Raw genomic sequence first — 27,026 nt, 5'->3', positions numbered from 1 at the left:
ATGGATAGGAATGGTCCATTCCAGTAATGGACCCAAAATTGTGGCATGAATAAACTGAGGGAGAGCCCAGCAGAGACTGAAGACATATGATTCAATTCATAATATTATAAATAAGACACTGTTTAAAAATCTTCATGTGAACACATTGGCTCGACAGAACTTCTTTTCTAAAAAATAATGAAAATGGTAGAAGGAGGCCCCTAGTATAGAACAAGGACCCTGTCCCAGAAACAAGAAGGCTTAAAAGTTAAATATCTCCCTTTTTCAACCAAACACCCTCGGAAACAACTTTTTTAAGCCTATGACTTCCAGATAATTTATTCTTATCATTTTTTAGCTTTATATAATACTTATCATCTTCCGTTCGTTAAAAAGTAGCGTCTATGCCATAGCCCTTTGTTGAAAAAGGTTAAATAATTTCTCTTAGTCTTGCTTTTTCTTTTATTCCTTAATATTTTTTTTTTTTACAAATATGTCAATTTCCTCTTTAGGAGCAGTCCACACCATTCAAAAGTCCAATGGGATTGTTAAAATATCTCAGTGAACGCAGTCTACGTATTTACAGGTCAGTTAATATATTAAAGCAGCCTACGTACTTACTGGAAGCTAGATATCCTTTTTTCAAATTCAAAGAGCTGATTCTTTAATGGTCCTTCAAGTTATTTAGTGTTTAAATCAACAAACTAACATTCTTTTTTAAGTCTTGACTCAAATCTTAGACCAATCCCTTGAACCCCGATGAAGACCATAAATTGGTGAATTATGTTAATTATAGATCTAAAAGAATAAAACGGTAATAATGAAAATAAAATTAGATAATAAATAAAACACATGTAAAGAGCATTCACAAGTAAAATTCATTTTCCTGGTTACTTTTCCGGCGGTCATTATTTTGATTAAGTCAACTTCAATTTGGATTAATGTACTTCATTTTGTATTAAAGATTCGAAATCAGTCGGTTTGTTTCCTCTTTTCTTGGGAAGAACCGTTTCTCTTCCAGTCGATCCCACGTCAGTCTATTTACTTCCAGGACAATACTTAGTGCATTGACTTGACTCTCCGTTTATCCATATGTTAATAGTATCTTTCTTTCAACTCGATATTTAAGTTCAAGTGATTCAACATGGGACACTTTAAACGTCAGACACTTTAAAAGTGCCTTAGCTCTTGTTTTTTAATGAAGGGTTTTTTAATTTCTTAAACTTGTTTTGAATTTTCCTTGTAGTTGATTGGCTGCAGTTTTGACAATCGTTCATAATAAATTGTAAATAATATTATATAAAATATTAAAACAATTTCATTATAATTACTCCACCGTTTCATTAATTTGTATTATAAAAACTTTAATCCGCAAGTTTTGTGATTATCACTTAAACTTTTTTGCCCATTAAACTAATAAACTTGTGTTTTTTACTAAAAACATAGGAAAATAACTTATAAATATATATGAAGACTTTTGATTTAATGAGTTAAAGGTTTTGTTGACAACAATTTGTTTCTGAAATCATGTTTACTTAGCAACGCCAATACCTATGCTAATACCTATACATAGATACTCCAAAACAAAAGTTAAAATAAAGAAAGAAGATTCTTTGACCTCCTGACCCCCCCCCCCCCCCAAGAAAAAAACAAAGTAAAAGTACGCTTTTCCCTATATTTTCTCATTAGCCAAGCATAGAACACTATTATTTCACAGTTCTTATTCTCAAATGTGTACCCCGCCCCCTAAAAAGTTTTTCGTGAATAAAAAAAAGATTGCATTAACATGCCTGGCCAATACTTACACAACCAGTTCTTAACTTATTCAAAACAGTTAAAACCGGACATTTTGTCACATAATCTAGCTATAACTTTGGCAACACTGAGCCAAATTTCACAAGCTCTTTTGAAATATGAAAGTGATACCCATTTAAAATCTATGCCACAAACTATTCTATATCTACAATATGTTTGGTCAGCTATTCTTACACAGCCGTCATAAATTTTTCTTACAATATGAGATTTTTTCAAAATTTGGTCAGCTGTTAGTAAAACTTTCTTTTCAATGAGAATAATTTAACGTAGTCCTATTAAATTAAATAAAAATTTATCATTAAATAAATTTTAAATCATAAAATTTGAATATTTGATATTTAAATCATTGATCATGATTAATATTTAAATAATAATATTTAAATCTATAGTATTTTAACCGTTGATTAATCATTAAGCTAAATTAATGAATTCTTTAATATAGTAAAATAAGTCCTACTCTTCCAACAGAAGGAACTGGATAATAAATCAATAATTAAAATGGGTTAGGGGTCATACCGAATCTCCTACAAAACACCCCCATTACAGCCGTTTCTTCCATTACTCTCAGGTCACACATTAAAGCCAACTCAAGGCCACCTGCCACTGCATAACCACTGACGGCCGCCACTGTAGGTTTTGTGATTTCCATCCGAGTTGGACCCTGAAAAAATGTTTTCACCGATGACAAGAAAAATCAATAGAAACTGTCAATTTTTTTCATGGAAGAAATATTCCTGCTAAAAACTACTCCGGCGAACTGATTAAGTAAGATATATTGAGAAGCCGTTTACCCAAAAAAAAAGACTGTTATTAGTAACATTTTAAAAAGTTGCTATATCCATATGTTGTTGCGACTGAACTAAGCAATAGTTGTAGTCATACAAATAAGTGACAAATTAATAAATATTAGAAAAATAAACCTGATACATTTCATAAATTTTTACCTCTCATACCAGGCTATTGAACGGTCCTATGTCAATTTTAAATTCTTGGTCAACCTGCCTGAGACTCTAGGCAAGCGTGACTTGCGAAAAGATAACAAACAAATATTGGTCCAATAAGAGAGGCACACTTACTCCCGCCGTTTACCCGTGCCAGTTAACCAAACACTTGGAAAACTATAGGTTTTATCACTATCTTAGCTCTATGACTATCTACCTTGGTTCTACTGCCCTAGAAATGACAAATGGACGGATAATAGATAGACATAACTATTAACAACCGAACTGTCGTCATTTTTATTAATCCTAATAAGGGAAGGGGGTATTAATGCCAGAATTGCCTGTCACTTGATTGGACTACCTGTCTTGGTTTTTTCTACAATTAGCCGTGACTTGATGCCCACAACTATTCGATTTTAATTCAAAAAGCGAGAGAGAGACAAACACACCTACAAACACACTGATTCAGACACATAAAAACACAAGGACAGACACAGGGAAAGGCAAAATGACACTCAGACACACAACCATGGTCAGGGAGAGACAAAAAAAGTAAGATAAATAAATACCCAAAGACAAATGCCCACAACTATTCCATTTTAATTCAAAAATCAACGCACTCGGTCGAGGCCAAAATCCTGAGATAAAGAAGAACAATAAAACCTTCACAAAGAAGAACAGATTTAGGCCTACATATTATCTCAAAGTGGGTATGAATAAAAAGGATTTGAGGTGGATTATTTCAGTTTGAAGGAACAACACGCAACTGAAACGAGGAAACAAAGTATCTGTGGAATTTACTGCAACGAAAGATACATTTTGTCTGATTTTTATTTTGATTTTATTTATATTTCATAAAATGAAACGTTATTGTATTAATATGCTAGGCCAAAACTTACACAGTCAGTTCTTAACTTATTTAAAACAGTCAAAAACAGATATTTTGTCACATAATCTAGCTACAACTTTTGCAACACTTTTGGGTCAAATTTCACAAGCATTTTTAAAGATGAAAATGAAGCAACTCAGATGAGTAAACAAAGTATTTGGCGAATTTACAGCAACGAAAGTTGCATTTTTGTCTTAAGATATATATATATATATATATATATATATATATATATATATATATATATATATATATATATATATATATATATATATATATATATATATATATATATATATATATATATATATAGAGAGAGAGAGAGAGAGAGAGAGAGAGAATAGCTGTATCCGAATCTCATTCAAGACTCGAGAAACAGAGCATCTTCAAGTTAAAAATAGCCATATTTAATCAGCATAGATATAATCTATAAATAGCATGACTTGACAAAACTAAATGTTTTTAATAATTCATTTGTGAAACACTTATTACACAGGTTTGAGCATTTCCATCTAACAAGAAATACTAAATGATAGCTCGACCAAACAAATCTTCTTCCTTTGGTGTCAATGTTCTAAAATTCTTAAACAATAAGCAAGATACTCTTTGTTTGAAAGGGCCAGAAAAAGAAAGCTGTGGCAGAAATGCAGACAGATTCTTTGACGTATTCTTTCTGAAAAACAGAACAGTATACTCATACAACATCAAATACACCACATATACCAAATTTAATTAGGGTTTACTATACCCCCCAATTATAAAGGAGCTCTCAGGGGGTAGAAGGGGAGAATACAAACCATTGGTCCATAGTCTTGCGGTATATCTGCTTCGCCATCCATGTCTTTCAACTGTGAGAGGTCATATCCAGAACAAAGGCTGCCTCCAAATCCATGCAGAACTATAGATTTCACAGCATCATCTTTTTCTGCCTCTTCAAAGGCATGGATTAGCTGCTTAGCTGTATCATTATTAACGCAGTTCCTGACTTCTGGTCGATTAATTCCTATTGTTAACACGGGACCAACATTTTCTGTCAAAACCAAAGCTGTAAGAACAAAATGAGCATTAGAGTTTTTCAATATTTGTTTTTCTAAATGTGGAGAAAAGACCTTTTTTGTTTCGTTGAGGTGGAAAGACCCTTTAAATCGTCAAGCCCACTTGGGGTGCAATCCGAAAACGATATTTCTTTTGATATTTCTTTTGATATTTCTCCAAATTCCCTTAATCATTTCAAAACACGTTTAATCCCAATAAGACTTTTTGATAACTTTGATGATTTAAAAATTTATATAAATGATTATCGAATGATTCAAGTATTTTACGATTTGCAATTAAATCTTCTGCCAAATCAATTAAACTGTAGGCCTTGCCGTGGATTAAAACTTCATTCTTTGTGTTACCAATTTGTATAGGTTCATTTTCGACCAGATAAGTCAAGAGTCTTTTACTTTGCTCACGATATGAATGAACATTAGGTCGACAACACTTGTCAAAACTTTAGATAAGTTTTCTTCTTGTTTTGGCGTTTTCAAAGTTTCAAAAGTTTGTGCTTAATCAATGTCAATTACTTTGCGCGGTTTTTCGCTGTAGGGTTTATACTTATCGACGCGTCGAATGGTATTTTGAAGCAAAATTAATTTTACATCATCGGCGATTGTTTCATTGCTAATAAATTTATCACGATTATCTTCAAGGTGCTCATTTGGTGAAACAGCGAGTTCAAAGGGTGTTAATTTATAGGGTTACAAGTCCCACGATTACTAGTAGCATCGAAGAAAAGAAATTACAGCCCGATTGAACAAGCCCTTTTCTTTTAAAATCCTGTCCTTTCTTTTTGCAAGCTAGAGCACGTACAAGTGAACGATTTCGCTTTGTCTGTTGCCTAAAATATTCTGATAGTTGAATATTGCCTCAAGTTGAATTTAAACAAAGCTAAGATAGAAGATTAATGAATTCATTGTCAATACCATGTTTGAGTATAGCTTTCCTAAACCGTTGTTTTGAATTACTTATGACGGAAAAAAATGTCTATTTTCATGTAGCTTCTTCAGCGTCATGATGGAGACTAATAACCTTTTTTTACTATTCACGGGTAGATATACAGTAATTTCATTATCAAAAATATCCGTGAATACACGTAACTCTTGGGGCGTATTTTGATTAAGATCTAAAAATGTATCCATAATAATTATTAGTAGCATGATTGTATGCCGAGAGTGAAAATTTCGGCTCGTCGGAATATATTTATAGTCAGGGAGCCACTCAACGAAAATGTGTCGGGTAGGTGATCAGTGAGCAGCAGAAGGTTTGACAACGGAATATGGGGTAATCGATAGCGCTGATCACGAAAATGGGCGTTATATACTCGGCCGGGGGGTGCTTGACCCCGAAAATTGAAAATTTCGCGTTTTTTTTACTATTAAATCACGTTTCGGAAAAATTTCCACAATGATCGCCAAATCTTTCGTAACTGATGCCAGAAGTGACGAGTACAGTAGGGACCATCGCGAATGACCTTGAAACTTGCAATTTTAATTTTTTTTATTCGCGCTGGAAAAGGTTTCACGCCTAGATTCAGCTGGTAGCGGATAGTTTTATTATCTCAGACAGGAAGATTGCCACTATACTCAACAATGACCTTGATTACAATTCTCTTTCATTCCTAATCAGAATTATTAGTAAACTTGACAAGATTATTATTCAATAAGTTTGAATAAACAAAAAAAAAATTTCTATACTAACACCTGCTACGGATTTCGTGAACGGCACTTGTTACTACAAAAGTTAAAAAGTAGCTCAGCATATCAAATTATCCATCAAGCATATCAAACTCGTCCATAAAACACTTCCCACCACAGCCACAAAGTAAATCGCAAGGTCTATTTCCAGCACATGACCATTTTTTGTACAGCACTTGCACGAGCAGTACTGGGGGACCACACCTTCTGGAAATGCCTGAAGGGTAGACACAACTGGCCTAACCCCACCGTCTTGAAACATCCAGCCAAATTGCAGGGGATCCAGAAACTGTGGCTTTGCTCGATTTGCTTGCAAAAAAATGTCCAACTGCAGGTACACGCGCTTAGCATGACACTCAAAGGCAGCGTATGATGGTAGCAAATACTTAAGCTCCCGCTTTCGAGGGTACAAATGCAATCTTAATTCATTAAGAGAGGTAAAGTGTTCTGGGTCTTTTCCGTATGAGGCAACAACGACCTTTTGGACAAGCAAAGCAATCGGTTTCTCCAATCCCCATTTCTCGACAGCCTTGGCCACCACTCGTTTTCCTTTAGAAAACATGAAACCCACGGTATCACACCCTGAAAGCGTATGAAGAAGGCAGATGGAGTGAACAAAATCGTTTGGTAAATTGCTGCAAAGCCGATGTATAGGCACTAAATAGCTGTGGAACCTGACATAAACTTTCCGCTTTTCACAATTTGGGTGGTTCCCAAGGAATAACTTGTAGTGATATAGCAAGACGACAACTATGTCTGTGTCATTCGCATCGACCAAAACGACATCGAAACCCCTCTCCAAACAGTCCAATATGTGTAACACAACTCTTGTATCGGCCTCTTCATGGGTACAGCTCAAACGCTCTTCAAAGTTTGTATCAGCATTTCCACTTCTGTTGAGCATCACCACTCTCATCCGGTCTCGAAAGCCTCCTGAGAGGTACACAGTGAACCCTGCTTGCAGCAGGTGAACTGAGTTTTCAAACTCACCGAATAGAAGCTCAATCAGTCTTGCCTTTGTCTTGGAATTTGAGAGCAACGAGTTCCAGTCATCTAGGTTTGAGCGTCTACCTAGAGCTACCGGAGACCTGTTTGAACATCCTCGCTGCTCATGGCAACCACCGCATTCCTTTAGGCAGATCACCTTGCCTTCTTCGTCGGAATATCCAAAAATCCCATCATATCTATCTGCAAGGACGTGCAGCTCCTTAACGTTGCTGTTGAAAGACACAAGCGTAGAAAATGTCCGTTTTCCATAGCTCTCAACGGTTTCCGATGGATTTGGTGGATGGCTTCTGAGGTAGGGCATCAAGTCTACCACCCTTGAGTGAGTCGACTCACTGCTAATCTCGAGGTTAACGGGCCACTCGCTCAAGCTGATTTTTGTTTTCAAATACTCTAGAAGAGCTGACTTTGTTCCTGTCCGAAGCACAACCATTCCAGATATGGCACTTCTCTGGAATATAGAAGGTGCATATGGAAGAAGCTCATGGGAAAGCAAATTCTTTAGATGGTGAAGTCCTCTTTCGCCTGTAAAGTCAACACTCACCAATACCCTTTTGACAGTTTGAAGTTCAACATTGGTAAGGCTATTTACAGCACTAGAAGTATTGGTTGCTTTTTTCTGTTTCGCCTTCTCATTATTCATGACCTTTACTTTGCTAAAGGCACCTTTTTCACCGTCCAAGTAGCGATCAACCGCTCTGCTTCCAACAGATCGCACACTGAGGAGACTGTCAGCTATCTCACTATCAACTGTCTCAAGCGTATAAATATTCAGCATATCTTCGTCAGTGGATCGAAAGGGATTGAGCCTGGCTTCCAGAACAGACTTAATTTTATCAACAGCCATGTGTTGCCGCAGAACGAAGGAAGGGTGATCTTCGTGGTGAGAGGAGTCAAACTCAGTCTGGGGAACAATGCGTAGCATCTCAGTGAATGTAGACGAGACTGAGGCACAGAACGGAAGAGTTAAAGTCCACTTCACCAGTGCCAACTCATTCATGGTAATACCCGTCATTATACCTTCCGTTTTTGAATCTAAATTAATGGTAGATTCTACAGCATGGTCTGGGGATATGCAGTTAAATTTTGCATTCCTCCTCTTCACATTGAACAGTCCATTGTGGAATGCCTGATCTACTTCTTGAGGTAAGCCCTGCATCTCAGCCAGGTACTCAATCAAGCAAGTGCCATACTTATAGTGACCACATGCAACTAAATAAGGAAGCATTTTGCTAGCTCCTTCAAGATGGCCATCCCAGTCACCAGATCTTTCACTGTACAAAAACTGCCACAAAACCAGTACCATTTCTTTGTACTGCTTCCAGAACTTGTGGGTTTTTGAGCGTATAGGACATATCAACAACCTTTGTACTGTAAAAATGTTTCACAAGGAAAGCCTACCTTCAGTGTCTACACCTCTTGCATCAAGCTCCACTCAAGTGCAAATCAAGTTTAAGGTCCTCCATAATTTTGTGTTTAGACTCCTTTGCTTGACTTTTTCTATTCAGCTTATCTTGGAAAATCTATCTGGCCGGGTGAACCCTGACGCATTCACACTGGATAGATGCCGCTGCTTATCCGAGCTAAAAATTGGGTCAATCCGCTTTTCTGTCAATAGTTCAAAAACGAGAGGAGTTAGAGAATTTCTGGATCAGTCATTTTGTAGGACAATAAATTTCCTACAGAAGCCATTAAAAAAAAATACACCTCAGTCAGGCAAATTTTCAAGATGGATCAAGATTAATCCAAAAGAGAGATAAATTGTGTTAACTTTTTCGTCGAAATTTTGTGATTCCAACTGAACGGCAAAAGATAAAAATGTTTTGAAAAGAGAATATGATTCTTTATTTAATTACCTTCGATCTGAGGTATAGCTGAACAATTTTGGAGTAACCTGTAATTTTTTATCGATTTTAATATAATTTTTGCCAGTTAAGATGGATTTTTAGGGAATTTGAAGAAATGTGGATGTCGCACCCATTTGTCGACTATATAACGCCGATTTTCGTTTTCAGCATGGTCGATTGCATTAGATTGCACACTCAAACCTTCTGCTGCTTGCTGATCACCTCAATCCTTAAATATCAACATTTCTCTCGTCTGGCTCCCTGACTATTACTTGTTTAAAGCTATAAGAGAACTTGAATCACAAACAACCTTATAGATGATATAGTAAGTAAAATTCAAAGAATGCATTCTCACACATTGACTCTGATGACAGAGTTCATGGAGAACAATAGTTACGAGAAAAATTTCATGATGAGACCGGACCGTGAATAATGAAACATCTCTTAAGGTCATTCTTCAATGGACTCAGTTAAATCATCAATAATCAACTACGAGTTTGGTTCACAAATATTAAACACGTCAAGTCCTCACATGAATTTTATGTCATGTATAATACTCTTTATTTTATCATAGGACTATTGCCACAAACTAGAGAAATAATAGATATTTTTCGGGTTTTCTCAAAACATGTTATCACGACTTTGAATAATTTTCGTTAAGTATTCTTTGCAAGACACAGTAGTCCGCAAAGAAATGATCTGAATGGCGTTTTAAATTGATACATGTTACTCCACTCGTACTCAAATTACAACAAACTGAACCTAACCTCAATTGGTTGAATAAATACTCAGAAAATTCAATACATGGTTGCTTTAATACATAAATAAATGCACTACAAAACATATTTACATAGACACTTGAATATATTTACATTAAAAAACAATTCGACATACCACTAGGTTGAGAGGCCGGGCCTGGACGGAAGGCGCGAAACGGGGTTGGTTAACAGCATGCAAAACAGTAGAATAATATCAAGCACATTTTATAACAACGATTCCCCTTTGCGCAGAAAATATATAAATAAATAAAATATACAAATACAAAAAGGACTAGAAAACGACTAGAAAATAAACATATAAAAAACGTCTATAAAAAAATACCACATATAAAAACAAACATTGCTGAGCTGAACTCTACTGGGATAGAAAAAAGGGGGCCCTCTACCCACCAACTAATGAGCTTTCTCCAGACCAAGACTCTTCCTATACTCTACACATACGTCTCGATCAGAAGTAAGATAATGACTGTGTGGTAATACCTTCACACCGTCCACGCATAGATAGACTTTGTATGATATAGCCGAAAAGGCATTTTTTCGACTCTAAAAGAATTGTTTTTTTTTAATTTTAAAGAGCGAATGGTCATGACACTCGCTCTTGGAACTAAATTATTTTCAACAAAGTTCCTATAAACACTCAAATTAAAATCTTGCTTTGAATTGTGTGAAGGCTCCCCTTTGCTAACTTTTTATATCCTCATTGCGTCGTGGGATACAAAGTCGCTCCCCGTCTTGTATTTTAAAAATAACAACTTATTTGCGGCCTGGCGCTTAGCTAGCTGCGGGTAAATGGACTCGTCCAGTTGGTATAGTCCATTCGAGAGCTAATACGCTCACCATTTTCCAAATCGTCCAATAAACTTTTAACAATTTGAACTTTTAACAATAATGAATCTGTATAATCATAATAAACTTGAACTTGTCCCTTCCCCAGTCGTTTAAGCTTACACCCATTGTAATAAAATTCCAACATGAGTTTTCTGAAAATTTCGAAAATGGCACTGCCAGTGGCAATGTTTATATCTAACTTTACACTTCTTTTTTCTACGTAAGAAGACCCTATTGGAGTCTACGATCATGAAGAATACGAAATTCGGATCTGTAGTGAATCGAACACATTCCTTTGGGTCGGTCACAACGACTCCTATTGTGCAAACTCTCGCACATCTTACCAAAGGCCGAATTTAAAATGAGTTTAAAGATTTCTTTTTCGACCTTCATTTTTGCCTCAGGTCGTTTACTGACATAAGCGTCAACAAAAGTCTTCATATAAAACTTTTGGTCGAATTCGAAGGCTCTAAGAATCTTTATGACGTTGAAACCGTTGGCCAGTATCCCCCGCAAAAGACTGTGGTGTATAACAAAATTCTGTTTCGAATGAAGGTCAGCAATAAGCTTTTGTTTTGAAGGTGTCCAGTGCATATCCCCATCCTCTACCAAAGATAAATTATAGGGTGACTCCCTAGGCACTGGTCTATTTATGCACGGGAAAACAAAGTGATTCACCGAGTCTTGAAGTTCCACTGGTATTTTACAACCAATTTCAAAAAACTATCATTGTGGTCCATTTTCCAAAACAGCGGTAATGTCGGGGAAATTTAGAGCCGAAGAATCATCGAGAAAATCGTAACTCCCACGCGGCAAAGAGAAATGAGACATTGTCAAAGGAGGAAGGGATCTCGTATCCAAGAAACCCGCATTCAACTTATCACTGGTGTGTTGTCCAGTCGGGTCGGTTTCCAGGATACGATCCTCATGGAAAACATATCCTACCCTAAAGGATCTCAACAAATAAGTGCTGATCCCCTTCTATCATCAGACCTATTTTTCCATCACTGATTTTAAAAATTAGACCCATCAGCAGATTAGGAGTTGAAAAATGATAGCCCAAATCCAACCCAAATTCATCGTTATTTTTCTGTGTTTTAACGGACAATATCCAACAACGTCAATATGTCACTTGTAAGGTACATTTTACAATAATCCTCCCCATGTTTACACACTTCCTTGGCTCAAACTTTTTTAGCAAATTCATAGTCGGCAGTGGTGCATTGACGATCGTAAAGTAAATTATAAAACACTTCGATGGGTGGCAATTTCTCCTCGCGTAGCCTTGAGATGGAGTTGTAGTACTCGTGCGGGTATACAACCTTACACGTTAATAAATTTTACATTTCATCATCTGGGAAGTGCTGTCTGACGACAGAGAAACTATTAAAATCATCATTTTTTGTACTTGAATGAGCTGGCTTGAGTATTTGGGAAAAACTATAGGAGTCTAAAAACAGATTTTATTTAAGTACGTATTACCATTTTAAATCATTTTCACTTTGATTTCTAAGAGCAGCAACTTCTCAGATCATTTGAGTATCATGTTATGAGAAGAAGACCCATCTAACCATGCGCCATCTACAACTCCACCTTTCTCAAAACGTGCCATCGCAGGTAATACGAATTTCAAATCATAGTTGGAATTGTGCATGGAAACCTGTAGAAAGTATTACTTCCTAGCATTTAAATTACACGATTGATACTCCACCCCCCCCCAAAAAAAAAAAAGTTTATTCCCCCTCCCCGATAAAATACGATTATTAAATGATCATGATCGCGGACTTTAATATCCCCATTACTCTCAACAAATTTTTTCTTGTACACCTAGTATGTAACTATTTTTAATGGCTAATTTGTCTTCTGGTGATAAGAGTCATTGGATAATATGTATTTCGCAGCCGTGAAATTAAAGCATTGGCAGTTTTAATAGGTACGACTAAATCTGCAACTAAACAATCTTCCCCGCCCAATGTCTCAAATACATCTACCGATTGCATAGTATTACACGAGTCTCTTTGCCCGTGGGCAAAAGCGACTAGAAAACCGTTTCCACAGACTGGTACCCGTGACGCTTGCAGTACCTCAAGTAATGTTTTAATTTTAATTCTGTGTGGAATCTTGAAAATCACAATGAACAATAGTAGCAGGTCCTCCATTTATTATATTTTGAACCCTCACTCAAAACCCAACTAATATTAGTAATAGAAAAAAAGGTTAAATTGCATCAGATTTACTGGCAGGTTTGCATAGAAGTCATACCCAGTTCATTAATCCAATGGACGGAGTCCTTACTCAATATAAAACCCCCCTTTATCTTTAAGTTACCCCTTTTCATACTCCGTATCCTACTGTAACACTGAAACCCCAATCATTAAATGCTCGTTGACCCTCTCAAAAATATCTATCCCCTTAAGCGTTACAGGGTAATGTCCCTTTAAACAATTAAAATCAACTTTTGGAAACTCGGACACTCCATACCCCCATTCACGATTGATACTCCATCCCCCAAAAAGTTTATTCCCCCCTCCCCGATAAAATACGATTATTTAAATGATCATGATCGCGGACTTTAATATCCCCATTATTCTCAACAAATTTTTTCTTGTACACCTAATATGTAACTATTTTTAATGGCTAACTTGTCTTCTGGTGATAAGAGTCACTTAAATGTCGAATGCCAACTTGCCGCTCTGCAAGAGCGAATTCTGAAAGTTTTTGAATCGCAAGATAGCATTATCGCCCAAACCGTTTCCACAGACTGGTACCCGTGACGCTTGCAGTACCTCAAGTGATTTGCAGGTTTGCATAGAAGTCATACCCAGTTCATTAATCCAATGGACGGAGTCCTTACTCAATATAAAACCCCCCTTTATCTTTAAGTTACCCCTTTTCATACTCCGGATCATACTGTAACACTGAAACCCCAATCATTAAATGCTCGTTGACCCTCTCAAAAATATCTATCCCCTTAAGCGTTACAGTGTAATGTCCCTTTAAACAATTAAAATCAACTTTTGGAAACTTGGACACTCCATACCCCCATTCACTGCCAAAGGTCAAAGTTTGTCTTACTTGCTTCCTTTTTCAGAGGTTTGTGTCCCGCGAAAATGACTGAATACTTGAAGCACTCTAAGCTCGTATCAAAATGAAAGTGTTGCACACCTCCATAAGCCCTCAAATCTGCATTATATTTTCTAAAAGCCCCCACCCCCTCCCACCTCTTAAAACGAATTATTTTTTTAATTTCCTTACATTAAGATCTAAATTTTCGATGAATAAAACAACTGACCTATTCCTATTTTAATCATGAATTTCCGCCCTGTTATCCAACAAAAAAAAACACCCTCAAAATTATTAACAAAATTAACAACCGCAAGTCTGGGTGAAGCGCCCACACTTCCATTTGCAGGTGACACGAGTACACATCATCTATCTTTTCATTAAAAAAATATTTCTGTGCGATGGATGCTTTCACATTATCCCGTCCATCAGCCTCCCTAATTTACTTTCGAGGTGTGCCCAAATATTGTTGACATAGGAGTGTGCTACGTCCATTGGATCCGTATCGATACTACCACTTGTAAGGGAGTTGAATGGATATCAAACTTGCCTATCTATATATAAAGATAAGTTGTCTGTGTGTGTGTGTGTGTCTGTCGAGTGACGTCATGTTTGTGCGTCGACTGACGTCATGTTTTCGACTGACAAAATTACAGACCGGGACATCGGGACACAAATGACGACCGGGACACCGGCACATTGGGAATATAAATGACGACCGGGACACTCAAAGAGAAAGCGACCGGGACACAAAAAATGTTCGATAAGCAATCACCATCAACAAAGCACCGGGACACAAATGACGACCGGGACACAGGGAGTATAAATGACAACATAAGTAAAAAAAAAACTAAAAAAACTAAAAAAAGGTATAAACTACAAAAAAACCTAAAAGAAAAAAAACTAAAAACTAATAAAAAAAAACTAAAAAAGCCAAAAAACTAAAAAAACTAAAAAAGAAAAAACTAAAAAAACTAAAAAAAAGTAAAAACCAAAAAAAAACTAAAAAGAAAAAAAAAGGGAAAAATACAAAAATTTATTTCATCATATACCATTTCAAAAACGAATGTATACACAGACCGGGACACCGGGATACAAATGACGACCGGGACACAGGGAATATAAATGACAACCGGGACACAGGGAATATAAATGACAACCGGGACACAGGGACACAACTACAACGGGGACGCCAGGGGGCACAGGGGGATATGTAAATGACGACGGGGACACAGGGAATGTTCGATTAGCAATCACCATCAACAAAGCTCAAGGGCAATCATTAGAATCATGAGGTATAACCAAAAGAACTAAAAAAAAGGTAAAAAACTAAAAACTAAAAAAAAGACCAATTCAAAAACGAATGTATATACAGACCGGGACACCGGGACACAAATGACGACCGGAACACCGGGACACAAGGAATATAAATGACGCCTGGGACACTCAAAGAGAAATCACAGACTGGGACACCGGGACACAGGGAGTATAAATGACGACCGGGACACAGGGACACAACTAGAACGGGGACGCCGGGGGCAAAGGGGGATATATAAATGACGACGGCGACACAGGGAATTGTCGATTAGCAATCACCATCAACAAAGCTCAAGGGCAATCATTAGAATCATGAGGTATAGGTCTGAATACGGATTGTTTTCCCATGGACCATTATATGTTGCATGTTCAAGAGTCGGTAAACCTGACAATCTATTTATATGCACAGACAATGGGACAGCAAAGAATGTTGTATATTCGCAAGTTTTACGTAGTTAAAAATATATATATATATACATATATATATATATATATATATATATATATATATATATATATATATATATATATATATATATATATATATATATATATATATATATATATATATATTCAAAGGTGGGACATAGGGACCCAACTACAATAACGCGTAACTAATATGGCGCGTAACGACTTACGCAAGCAGGGGGGCTTGGGGGGCGCGAAGCGCCCCCACCAACTAGGTGTTGGGGTGGCGCGAAGCGCCACCCCAACTGCTAGTAAAAACATAAATATGGCGCAAAGCAGATTATGCTAAATACAATTCAGTGGCCGTTCTTCCAGCACCCTCTCTATCTCACTTGTTGGCACTTGGTTCAATAGATTGTCTAAAAATTCAGTGTCGAGGCTGAGATCCCTCGCTACAGAGTCTACATAGAAATTGAGAGAGGTATAGTAATAAGACTCTACCCCACGCTATAATCCTCCTCGAGTTCACTTTTCTTCGGAAGAGTACATGAATTGACACGAAGCTCCAATGATGGTGCAGGTATTGGAGCCTAGAAAATAATAGAAGCTTATTAGCTCATTGAAACACTTCATCCAGTTAGAAAATTTATATTATAGTTAAGAATGCCCTTCAGATGTATTGAGACCAGACTACTACCTAAAGGTGTAAAAAGAATACATGAGCCTCCAAAGGGGCCCTTCGGATGTATTGAGACCATACTACTACCTAAAGGTGTAATTACCATACATGGACACTTCGGGTCTACAGCCCCCCACACTACGAACTATAAATTTAATGGCCATACATGGACCCTTCGGATCAATAGCCCACTATACTACAAACTATAAACATAATGACCATAAATGGACCCCTCGGGTCATTAGTCAGTCACTGTATTAACTGAATTTTACGACCATACATGCACCCTTCGGGCCCATAGCCTGCCAGTGTACAAACTATAAATTTAATGACCATATATGGACCCATCGAGTCCGTATTCTGCCAAACTGTGAGCTATAAATTTGATATTGGAAATTACCGTGTAAGTTGTCCCCCTTTACGTTTCAGGTATTATAATGTTTACTGAGCTTACTGAGGGGGTGTTGGTTTCCATAACTACTTTTTCTTCTTCTTATATGACATAGGCCAGTAGAGCCTTGATCCAGGTTTGGAGACCATCATTGTCAGCCTGAAAAAAGAATAAAAAATTTCTCTCTAGATGCATTTATGATTTTAAGCTGTGAAAAGAACATTAATCTAAGGACCTTCGAATCTTCTTCAGAACTGACGGAGCAGAGCATGTTATTATGCTGAATATGAATATTAACCGAAGGATCCTCAAATCCTCTCTTCGAAAAATTTTCAACGCTAGAGTAGATTATTTTTTTTGTTAATTCCTGAAAAGCATATCTTAATCTTTAGCTATTTCCCTGGGCTCTTCCCTAATAGGGAGGGCTCCTAATCTTTTCCCTCATTATTAGTCTTGGAATTAGGACCCCTAGAATCTCCGTCTTAAAAACTTCTTATTTTCAAAACAATACTTATTCCTAAAAGAATGGACTGTTTAGCTATTTTTTGAGGAGTTCGAGGGATTCTTCCCTCAAAAACAACGAGAGTGGTCCCCCAATATTAAACTAAAAAGAATGGACATTAGCTAAAAAAAACATTACATTTCTACCACTAGTAAATAAGCTTTATGATAGAATATCAATAATTTTACTGAAATTAAAATCAGTATCTTGTATGGCATTCTCCTCATGCTCGAGGACTGAAGGGGGCGTATTCTCGTCTTGCACGTAGGGTACAGGTCTTGAAGGCCCTACAACTTCACTGGTATGTGGCTTGAAGGGTGAAGAAGACCTCGAGTCTTCACATTTCTTGGGGGTGAAGGAACCGTCTCCAGACTTTGCAGTGCGGTGGTTTTTGCAGCTTCTGTCCTTGCCCTTTTTGAGGGGGTGGAATGTTCAAATTATCCGTAAAAATAAATTAATTTTTAGTTTTCCATGATGTTAAAAAAACATCTTATTTTGACCATTTATGGAAACTAAATCTTTCTAAAAAGAAACCTACACGGTTAAAACACATCTTATTTTTTAAAGAAATATATGAGCATTAAAGAAACGTGGAGATTAATTTTCAAAACGAACCCACCCCACTTTTTCCCACCCACCTTAACGAGGCAAAAAAATTACGCCGATTCAAAAATTCGATTTGTAACCCTTTGCTCTGTGAGGACTTTTAAACTTTCTTAACCGTAGTAAGGGAACAAAAAAAATGAGAATTAGCGAATATCATAGAACATGAACTTACGTTTTTATTCTCACTATAATATACTAAAGAAAAAATTCTTCATACATATTTCGTTCTTGAGCTTCTACTAGCTCATGCATTCCTGCTCATCTCCCTCATACATACGATTACAATATTTTTTTATAAAAAACCTGAACCTAATTTTGACATGTCCCCACATAAATTTAAGATGAATAATCGTTTGTTTTCCTATCCTGGGAGGATAATGCGTTTTTCATTCTCTTTATAATATATTAAAGAAAATATGCGTCCCTTTTTTCAAGATTAAGTAGCAATAACATGTTGCATTGACCACTTAACATGGAAGTAGTTTATTATGTTCAACCATAGTACCCCAAATTTTGCGATTCGCATGTAATAACATAGTGCTCAAATTTACCTGCTGGTAAGAATCCCCTTTCATGCAATTATCAGAAGATCAGCTATCCAGTAGAAATTAATACCTTACATGAAGGAGAGATGTCATTAAGGGTTTGAACTATCGTATCTGTTAATAACTTTTAGCAGGCTACTTCGATTATCAGAAAAGTGCTTTAAAATAACAGACGACAAAAGTCTATATTTTGTGAGAACATTATATTATTCTATCAGTTATAATATTTTGTATGGGGGGATGGGTTTTTGCTATTAATTCGATATAGAGAGTTATAGTAGGTTAAGTTGGTGGAAGAACGGTATAGAAGGAGGGGAGTCACCAGTATAATAGCAGCTGTCAGATACAAAATAATCCATTTAAACCATTAACGGTTTAACTCAGGTTATGCCTTTTTTACCATTCTGCTTGAAAGCGGTTTTAATAACTTTTAGCGAGAAAATAAGATTATTCTATCAGTAATAAAACTTTTTTTATGAGGGGATGAATATGGATTCTAGATTTTTATCTAATGAAGAGAGACATAGTAACTCAAATTTGGTGGAAGGAGGGTTGTATAGTAAGAGGGAGTCACAAGCATAAAAGCAGATGTTGGGCAGAAATACGCCTTTACACCATCAACAGTTTAACACACCTTATGCCATTCACCAACTTGCTTGAAAGCGTTTCTAATGAGTTTTGCAGGAAAACAGATAACTTTTCTATCAGTGATAAAACTTTTATGGGGAAGGGGGGCTTTAGATATGTATCTAATATAGAGAGTTATATGGCTAAAATTTGATAGGTTGGTGGATATACAGAAAGAGGGACTTACCAGCATATGAGCAGAAATCCAATTTTTCTTCGAATTTCTGGGAGCGTCCATTTTAAAATGATGTGACACGTACAAGATCTAAAACAAAACTGAAGGGGAACCCTTTTATAATAGCTGTTTTTATATTCTCCCCGGACACAATGGAATCACTCGGTTTCCACGTTAGAATAGGACAGATGTTTTTCAGGAAACACCAACAAACATAGAAAATGACAAAGGCGTTTTTCAAGTCATTTCAAGACATTTTTAAGACATTTCTCTTCAAGACGTTTAAAGAAATCCCAAGAAGTTTTTCTAAGACATTTTTTTTCAAGACGTTTCAAGACACTAAGACATTTTCTTCATGAACTCTTCAGTTCTTACCATAATAGGGGAATGTTTACTTATGTTAAAGATGACGCATTAACATCCGACTTGTTTCTTCAGGCCCCCGTTGGGGATCCCCGCTTGTAACTGGGGAGGACACACACGTGTGTGCTTCGTAATGACGGTGCACACATGGGATGTTACTTTATCCTTTAACAGATTTCACTTTCTTTCAATGCGTTTTTCTTAGGGAGCCTTCATATTCTAAAGAGTTTTGTCCCTATAAGGATTTGAAAAGGCATTTTAATCAGGTGCACCAACAATCCATTCTTATTATTTTTAAACAGGAAATAGATTCTACGGTATAACCTATTCGACCCATAGAGAAATCCCTATCCCACTTAAAAGAATGATTAAGCAATTGATTACGTGTTTCCAATTACTGCAATAATTAAGATGCAGAGGGGGAAATCGATTACTAGAAAATGCATGCATTTGGTATGCACCTGCATGTTAACTAATGCTTTAAAGAGTGCTATCAAATAGTATTACTATCAGAGATGAAATAAAAGCGAGATAACCGTTATAGCTAGAATATGCTACACCTTCATGCATGATCAAAAGTTATTCCTTTTCCTCTACTACACCAAATTTTACACTTATTAAGGGCATTTTGAATGAGCATACCTATGTAACGAGGCTACAAGATACTTAAATTGCATTAGTGAAATATACTGAAGTTTTATCCTGGATCAATAAATCTAAAGGATAAAAACTTCTATTGTACATACAAAGTTTCGTAATAAAAACAAATTTACAGGCCTTATTAAACACAGAAAAAGCAGTTAAAACTCAACAACGGAAAAAACAAAACGTGAAAAGAAATGACACAGGACAAAATATAAGCAAAAAGAACCATGAATTAAAGAAAGGTGGAGGTCCTAGCAACCACTTACAGAAGGGGAGGGGTTGATATAAGAGGTAAACTTAAGCCCTATAAGAGGTATTTCTGAGGGATCTTAATGAAAATCCTTCATTTATTTTGACTGATTGTTGGATTTCAGTCCCCCCCCCACCGCCAAAAAATTCATTTAACACCTCTCACTTTAACTTTAAGCTGTAGAAAATGCTAGTCCAAGGAATTCACGCCACCATGGCCCCCGTAATATGTAGCGGCCCCGTAAAACACAGAAAAAAGCAATTAAAACTCAATAAACGAAAAAACGTAAAAAAAGCTTATAAGGGTAAAATATAAGCAAACAGAACCAAGAATTAAAGAAAGGTGAGAATTGCGGCATTCAATCCCAACGGTCTCCTAGTATCCAATTCCACAGATCCCCTATCAAACAATTCCACCAGGGGGATGGTCTAGCAAGAAATTCTTCCAAGGGCGTGGGCTTGTTATTACAAGTATAAAGAGGAGAAATGTAACCCCTATTATGAGCTATTTCTCAGAGGTCTTAATGAAAATCCCTCGCTTCTTTTGACTGAGGATTAGATTTCAGTCCCTCCATCACCAAAAAATTCATTCAACACCACTCACCTTAAATTTGAGCTCCAGAAAAGTTAGTCCAAGCAATTAACGCCACCATCGTTTATGTGACTACCCCGTAAATCACAGAAAAACCAGTTAAAACACGACAAAAGAAAAAGCAAACTAGAAAAAAGCTTCTAAGGGGTAAAATATAAAAAAAAATTAGACAAAATTATGCAACATTAAGATATTCTTGAGGGTTTTTGATGAAAATAAATCGTTTCTTTGACTGACTGTTAGATCTCACTCCCCGTCAGTCGGAAAAGTTATTTTATCACCTCCCAACTTAACTTTAAGCTGTAGAACAAGGTAGTCTAAGCAACTCCAAGCCTGTGGCACTCAATGGCTGACACATAGTACTTTCTGGCAAGCAATATCACACATTTGCCATTTTTTGGTCATTTCCCTTCAAAAACATATCATTCTAACATATCTTGAATGATTAGTTATTGCATTTAAACCGGATTGAATTCAGGAGTTTAAAGCCATTTTTCTTGTATTGTCGGAGATAAACTGTACGGAAGGGAGCAATAGCGAACATTAAGTGCCGTAATACCGGCGGGATTTTTAAATCCTTAAACTGATGGGGATAGGCGATTCGAGTAGGCTATACGCACTTCCCACAGATTCTATCCGCCACGGGACTTATAAAGAAATTTTATTTCTTACCATGATAAACAATCTTGGTGTCGATTTCCCTGATAGATGGAAATTCGTTGACGATTTAACTGTCTTAAAAACATGTATCAAAAATATAAAAAGTAACCCAATGGACATCTTGGAGTCAATATCAGAAGAAGCTGTTGTTGGTGATGTGAGAGTCAACCCTTTAAAGTCAACAGTTTTAACAATTAGTTTCCTAAGAACTCCCCCTTCTTTCTCCTGTCCTATCCCCAATTAAATGTCTGTTAATACTATGAAATTACTGGGTGTTACCATCTCAAGAGACTTAAAATGGGATCGCAACGTTAATGATTTCTTAAAACGTACAAATACTGCATTTTCTCTCCTCAGACTCCATAATAAATTGAAATGCCCTAAATCACTTTGTTTGATGAGTTTTCTCTCTTTTGTACGTCCTACCCTCGAATACGCTTGTCCTGTTTGGCATCCTGGCATCTCCAATGAATTGTGGGACCAAATAAAGGCATTTCAAAAAAGGTGCCTAAGAATTATCTTCAATGAGGGTGAAGTGCCTTACATTTCCCTTCTTTTGAGAGCAAATCTAGTCACCCTTAAGGAAAGGAGCGTAAAAATTTCCTTGCGTTTTACCCACAATGCCTTTTATAACCCTCGTACTACTTCACTTTTCCCTAGTGATCATTTACCCCCCCCGTACTCAACCCCGCGTTTTGCTTCAAGAAAAATCCCCTTTTTGCCCCAATAAGAGTTTCAACTGAAAGATATAGTAGAACGTTCATCCCTCACATAGTTGAAATTTAAAAACAATACCCCCTCCCCCTTTCTATTTCACTTTTGACCTTGTTTTCGGCACAATTACTGCTTCGGCACAATAGAAATTGTCAATTTCTCATTTCTGAGTTCTGTTTGTATATAAATCACATTACTGCTTTTTTTGTCTTATGTTACTCCTTCCTTCACTAGGTCGCCAACAAGGTGTACACATGCTTCTTACATAAAACTGAACTAATGAGCTATTTGAACTAATGGACTAGTGAGCAATTCACCTTTGGGCTCAACTGTGATCTCAAGTTTTGTATTTGAAATGGACATGAGGCTATACTAATTATTAGTAAAAAAAAAAAGTCAGTAAAAATGACCAGCCAGTCAGTAAAATCCTTCAACCCATCCCACCTGAACATTTTGGCTGGTAACTCTTCTGGTCATTGATAACAGAGTTCCTGAATTCTGGTCAATTATCTCATGTTGTTGAAAATGGACCAGCATTTCTGTCAAAATTAAAGATGCAATAATAACAGAATAAAAAAAAACAATACAAAATCACTTTTTAGATACAATTTTTTTTTAATGAGATTACCCTAGAACATGTTGATATAAAAAAAAGTCTACTTTGTATGTGCTTAAGAATAATCAGGAATGAAATGAATAGAAGGCTCACAAAGCAGTGGCATTTTGGTATCTTTTTGTATATATATATATATATATATATATATATATATATATATATATATATATATATATATATATATATATATATATAAAACATGTGCAATGCAGAATTGCCAATGGGGGGGGGAGGAGTACGTAGTCTTCCTAAAAGATTTTGAAAAATACTTTTTTTAGGTATTTTTATTGAAAAAAAAGAATTCCTGCTACATTTTGAAAATATATCCCCCCCCCCCTACATTTTTTGGAATTGCCAACACTAATGCAGACAAGGTATATAAAATAAAATGAAGCAAGATTAATCACTTTCAAACTTTCATTTTGAACTTGTTTTTTACAAAAGACTCCAAAGAAAAGAAGTTGTTCCCACAAAAACAATGTAAACCTTATGCCAGCAAAACCAGGGAACAAGCCCCTGTTAAAAAACAAACTTGTACTTGACATTTTGTTCCTTTCAAAGTGCCATTATACTCCTTTAATTTTCAACACCACATCCAGACTTTATATACACATTTAAGCTGTATATAAGTTTCAAAATTAACAAAGCAACATTGTACATTGTATTGTTTTTTCCCCTTTTTGCTGAATGACAAATTCCCCTTTAAGAATGACAAATTAAACATAAGCAATGAAAATTTAGATTTAAACCATCAAGTATTTATGTGAGAAATATAGTAAAAAACATACCACATACTAAGTAAGCTAACATTCCCACAAGCAACTAAAAGATAATGCTTCACTTGTTGCTTAGTTCATTTTTCAAGAACTATATCAAAAATATGCTAATTTGTACTCAATAGGTGCTAAAAACTTAACTTTACCATTAAAATAATCATGTTAGAAGGTATGATAAAAATCATCATAATGGCTACAAGTTTTAAAAGATTGTATTAAAAATAAAGAAGGTAAAGGCAAGTGATTGGAATGACATGGTCTCTGGTCTGTTCTCAAAATAGTTAGACTTCAATAACAAAAATATTTATAATATTTAACAAAAATATTGAGTTCAGAAGTAGCACTGATGAAGAAAATTCAATCAAAATTCTGCATTTCTACAACAGAGTGACAGAGATGTTCCAGCTACTCCGCCCAGGGCCTGATATTTGACACCACTTATTGACATATTAAATTTTTGAATCCTTTACCAGTAGCTGTTGATTTGAATTCTCTCCATGAGCAGCATACAATGCAATAATAATAACAATTATTCTTTTTGATTTACTGATGATTGTTTATAGCCTCACATAAATGTTAAGCCATAGCTTCATATTTTTTGAAATAGTTACATAAAAAACAAGCAAAAGCATAAAGCATTTGAAACAAGGGCAGTACAAATAAATTCTAAATTCATGTTCAAAACTCCAAAAACTCCAAACTCTATACTAATAAAGAGAGAATTATTCATATGTTATTAATTTCTTCAACAGATCATTTCTTTATTCATCTTTTAAAAAATTTTAGCTTTAAACTATTGCAGTACCTTCAAAAGGAAAATTGGAGGTCATATAAGAAAAATAGTTAGGAAAATATGAGAATTATAAATCCAAAAAAAAATTAAACTTAGGTTACCTTAAACATCCCCAAAAAAGCATTTAATAAAGAACATAAAAAAAGCATTGAGTGGTATATTTACTTTATTGGTAAGCCAGGTATATGAACTGTTATGATTTTACCAAACATGGAGGATCCTAATCCTTAGTTGCTACAAGTGCTACTGCTTACTAACAACTTACTGTAGCTTTCAGAGACCAATACAGCAATGATCCTAATCCACAAGTTATCTCTATCTTGTTATTACTCCTAGAGGGTAAAATACTAGTTGATTGACTTTTGTCTATCTCAGAAAGAGGTTAAGTTAGGAAAATGAAACTTTCAGGGATGAGTGTAAAAGCTAAAGTATGTCCCGGGAAGGTATCTTGAAGTACCCACCTCCACTCCTTCTCCCTCTAGAGGGCTCTGGCCTTTAAAAAAATATGTATTATAAAAGTGAAACCTTGCAAAATAGATTTTATGCTTGAATGAAGTACAATAAAATCGTTTTCAGCTTCACAACTTTGCTTAATCCCAATTTATAAGGTTTTAAAGATATACAAATACATTTCCTAAATTTTGAAGAAAAAAAAACATTTGATATGGCTCACAATTCTACTCAAATAACACGAATTGCAGTTTCAGAACTAAAGGCAGAGAAAAGGCAACTGGTATCTGAAAATTAAAGTAAAATGTTGTTTTTTCAAAATTTCAATGGGTATAGACCTGTCATGTAGGCAAGATTCAGGGCCCTCTAGAGGGAGAAGGAGTGGAGGTGGGTATTCCAAAATACCTTCCTGGGATATACTTTAGCCTTTAGACCCATCCCTGATAGTCCATTTTCCTAACCTAACCCCTTTCCAAGATAGCCAAAAGTCAATCAACTAGAATTTTACCCTCCTAAAGCTTAAAAGATTGTATAGATGGCAGGTGACCTACCAAAGATTTGATAGAAAATATCTAACCTTAACTTCTGGTTGTCAGCCTCTGTTTAATCACCCCTAATTTTTAAAATATGATTGCTATCATTTCAGCAGGCTTTTTACCCATTTCTAAATTTTTTTTTTCCCTTTCCATTTATCATATTGTCCTATTGTTTATCTGGCAACATTTAAAACCCATCTTAAACCATTACAAATTGTGGAAAACTGGGCTCTAAGGATTTTACATAAGTATGTACCATCACCTTCATCATACCCTGGTAAAACAATGACAGAAACTCTTTATTTGTTAATGCATATTCTTCCTATTTCTTGTCTATATAATTTTTCTTCAGTGCTTTTTAAAATTCAGTATGACCATCAAATGCTCCCAGTTTATTTTCAGTCCATTGATATGCTTGGGAGAAAGGGCAAACTTCATCATTATGAGACTTGGCATAAAGACCAGCGTATTTCTTCTCAATTTATAATGGAGCAATCAAGATTTTCACCAAGGAACATGGTAACAAGCGCATGGAGAAAATTTCATACTGTTTATGATAATACTAACTCATTTAATATAATAAAACATGAACTTTTAACTTTTTTCCTAGAAACTTTTCACCATTAATCTGTTTTAATCTTTTTTTCTCTATAGATTTTTTTTTTTTATTTATTTTTTTTCCAACACTTTTTTTATTCATTGTCTGATTGCTCATGATGTCATTCTCCATGCATGTTTGATTGATTGTTTTGTTATTGCGATTTTTATTTTGTTTTTCTGCTTTGTGTGGTGGGATGTTGACTTAGGTATTAGATCTTCGACTAATATTATTTATGCTGTAAATATTGATGGGGTCACCACAATCACAAGCTCTGTCTCTCCCTGGTGACCCAGTGTATTTTATGTGTTATGCATATTATATTAATAAATTGAATTGAAATATATTCATTAAAGTTCTGATGATTTTTTTATTTATTTATGTCTCTGCCCTGTAATTAACCTTGACCCTACTCTTACTGTGAATAGCCTATATTCCCTAAAGTAATATTAGCCAAGCTCAAAAACTTTTCAAGACAGATAAAACCACTAAAATACCCAATACATTAAAGAAATCTTGATGGAATCAAGCCATAACGTACATGCTGTAGATACAAATCTTTTTAATTGTGTATTTAAGTTCGAAATTTTGCCTGAAAACATATTTTTGAAAATTACTTAGTGAATTGCCATCTATGACTTCAAACGTGTGTTTAATCACGCAAAGGTTGGTATACTTGAATCAACCTAAAGCCGTTTTTTTTTAAGAATCTTTGGATCACTCCTAAGAAAAACAAAAACAAACAAATTTTTCACCGACAGAGTTCAAAGAATAAAGAGCTATACAAGTTTTCCATCGAATTTGGTATTGTCTTTATTGAAGTTTGACGAGCCTGCACTTATAACCAAGCGCTTATTATAAACGTTAAAACTTTGGGCTGGTAAATAGGAACATTTTGTT

General features: G+C 35.7%; 1 protein-coding gene across 1 annotated transcript; it reads right to left on the bottom strand.

The window, feature by feature from the left end:
* Nucleotides 1-460: 460 nt before the first annotated feature.
* Nucleotides 461-26,757, bottom strand: LOC136040954 (short-chain-enoyl-CoA hydratase-like). Its single transcript, XM_065725405.1, has 3 exons — nucleotides 26,668-26,757; nucleotides 4,422-4,669; nucleotides 461-2,455 (listed from the first exon to the last, which is right to left on the bottom strand). Exons 1-3 carry the CDS (start codon nucleotides 26,726-26,728, stop codon nucleotides 2,288-2,290), a joined length of 477 nt encoding a protein of 158 aa, XP_065581477.1. The 5' UTR covers nucleotides 26,729-26,757; the 3' UTR covers nucleotides 461-2,287.
* Between the last annotated feature and the right edge of the window lie 269 nt (nucleotides 26,758-27,026).

This window comes from Artemia franciscana, chromosome 21 (assembly GCF_032884065.1).
Source record: "Artemia franciscana chromosome 21, ASM3288406v1, whole genome shotgun sequence".
NCBI classification, from domain to species: Eukaryota; Metazoa; Arthropoda; class Branchiopoda; order Anostraca; family Artemiidae; genus Artemia; species Artemia franciscana.
This window is presented reverse-complemented; position numbering and strand designations above follow the sequence as displayed.

Coding starts and splice junctions, on each gene's coding strand:
- LOC136040954 (XM_065725405.1), bottom strand. CDS start 26,728: ATGTTTTCAGGCAAAATTTCGAACTTAAATACACAATTAAAAAGATTT. Junction 4,670..26,667: donor AAGATTTGTATCTACAGCAT/GTACGTTATGGC, acceptor TTGTTCTTACAG/CTTTGGTTTTGACAGAAAAT. Junction 2,456..4,421: donor CGCAAGACTATGGACCAATG/GTTTGTATTCTC, acceptor ACATTTTTTCAG/GGTCCAACTCGGATGGAAAT.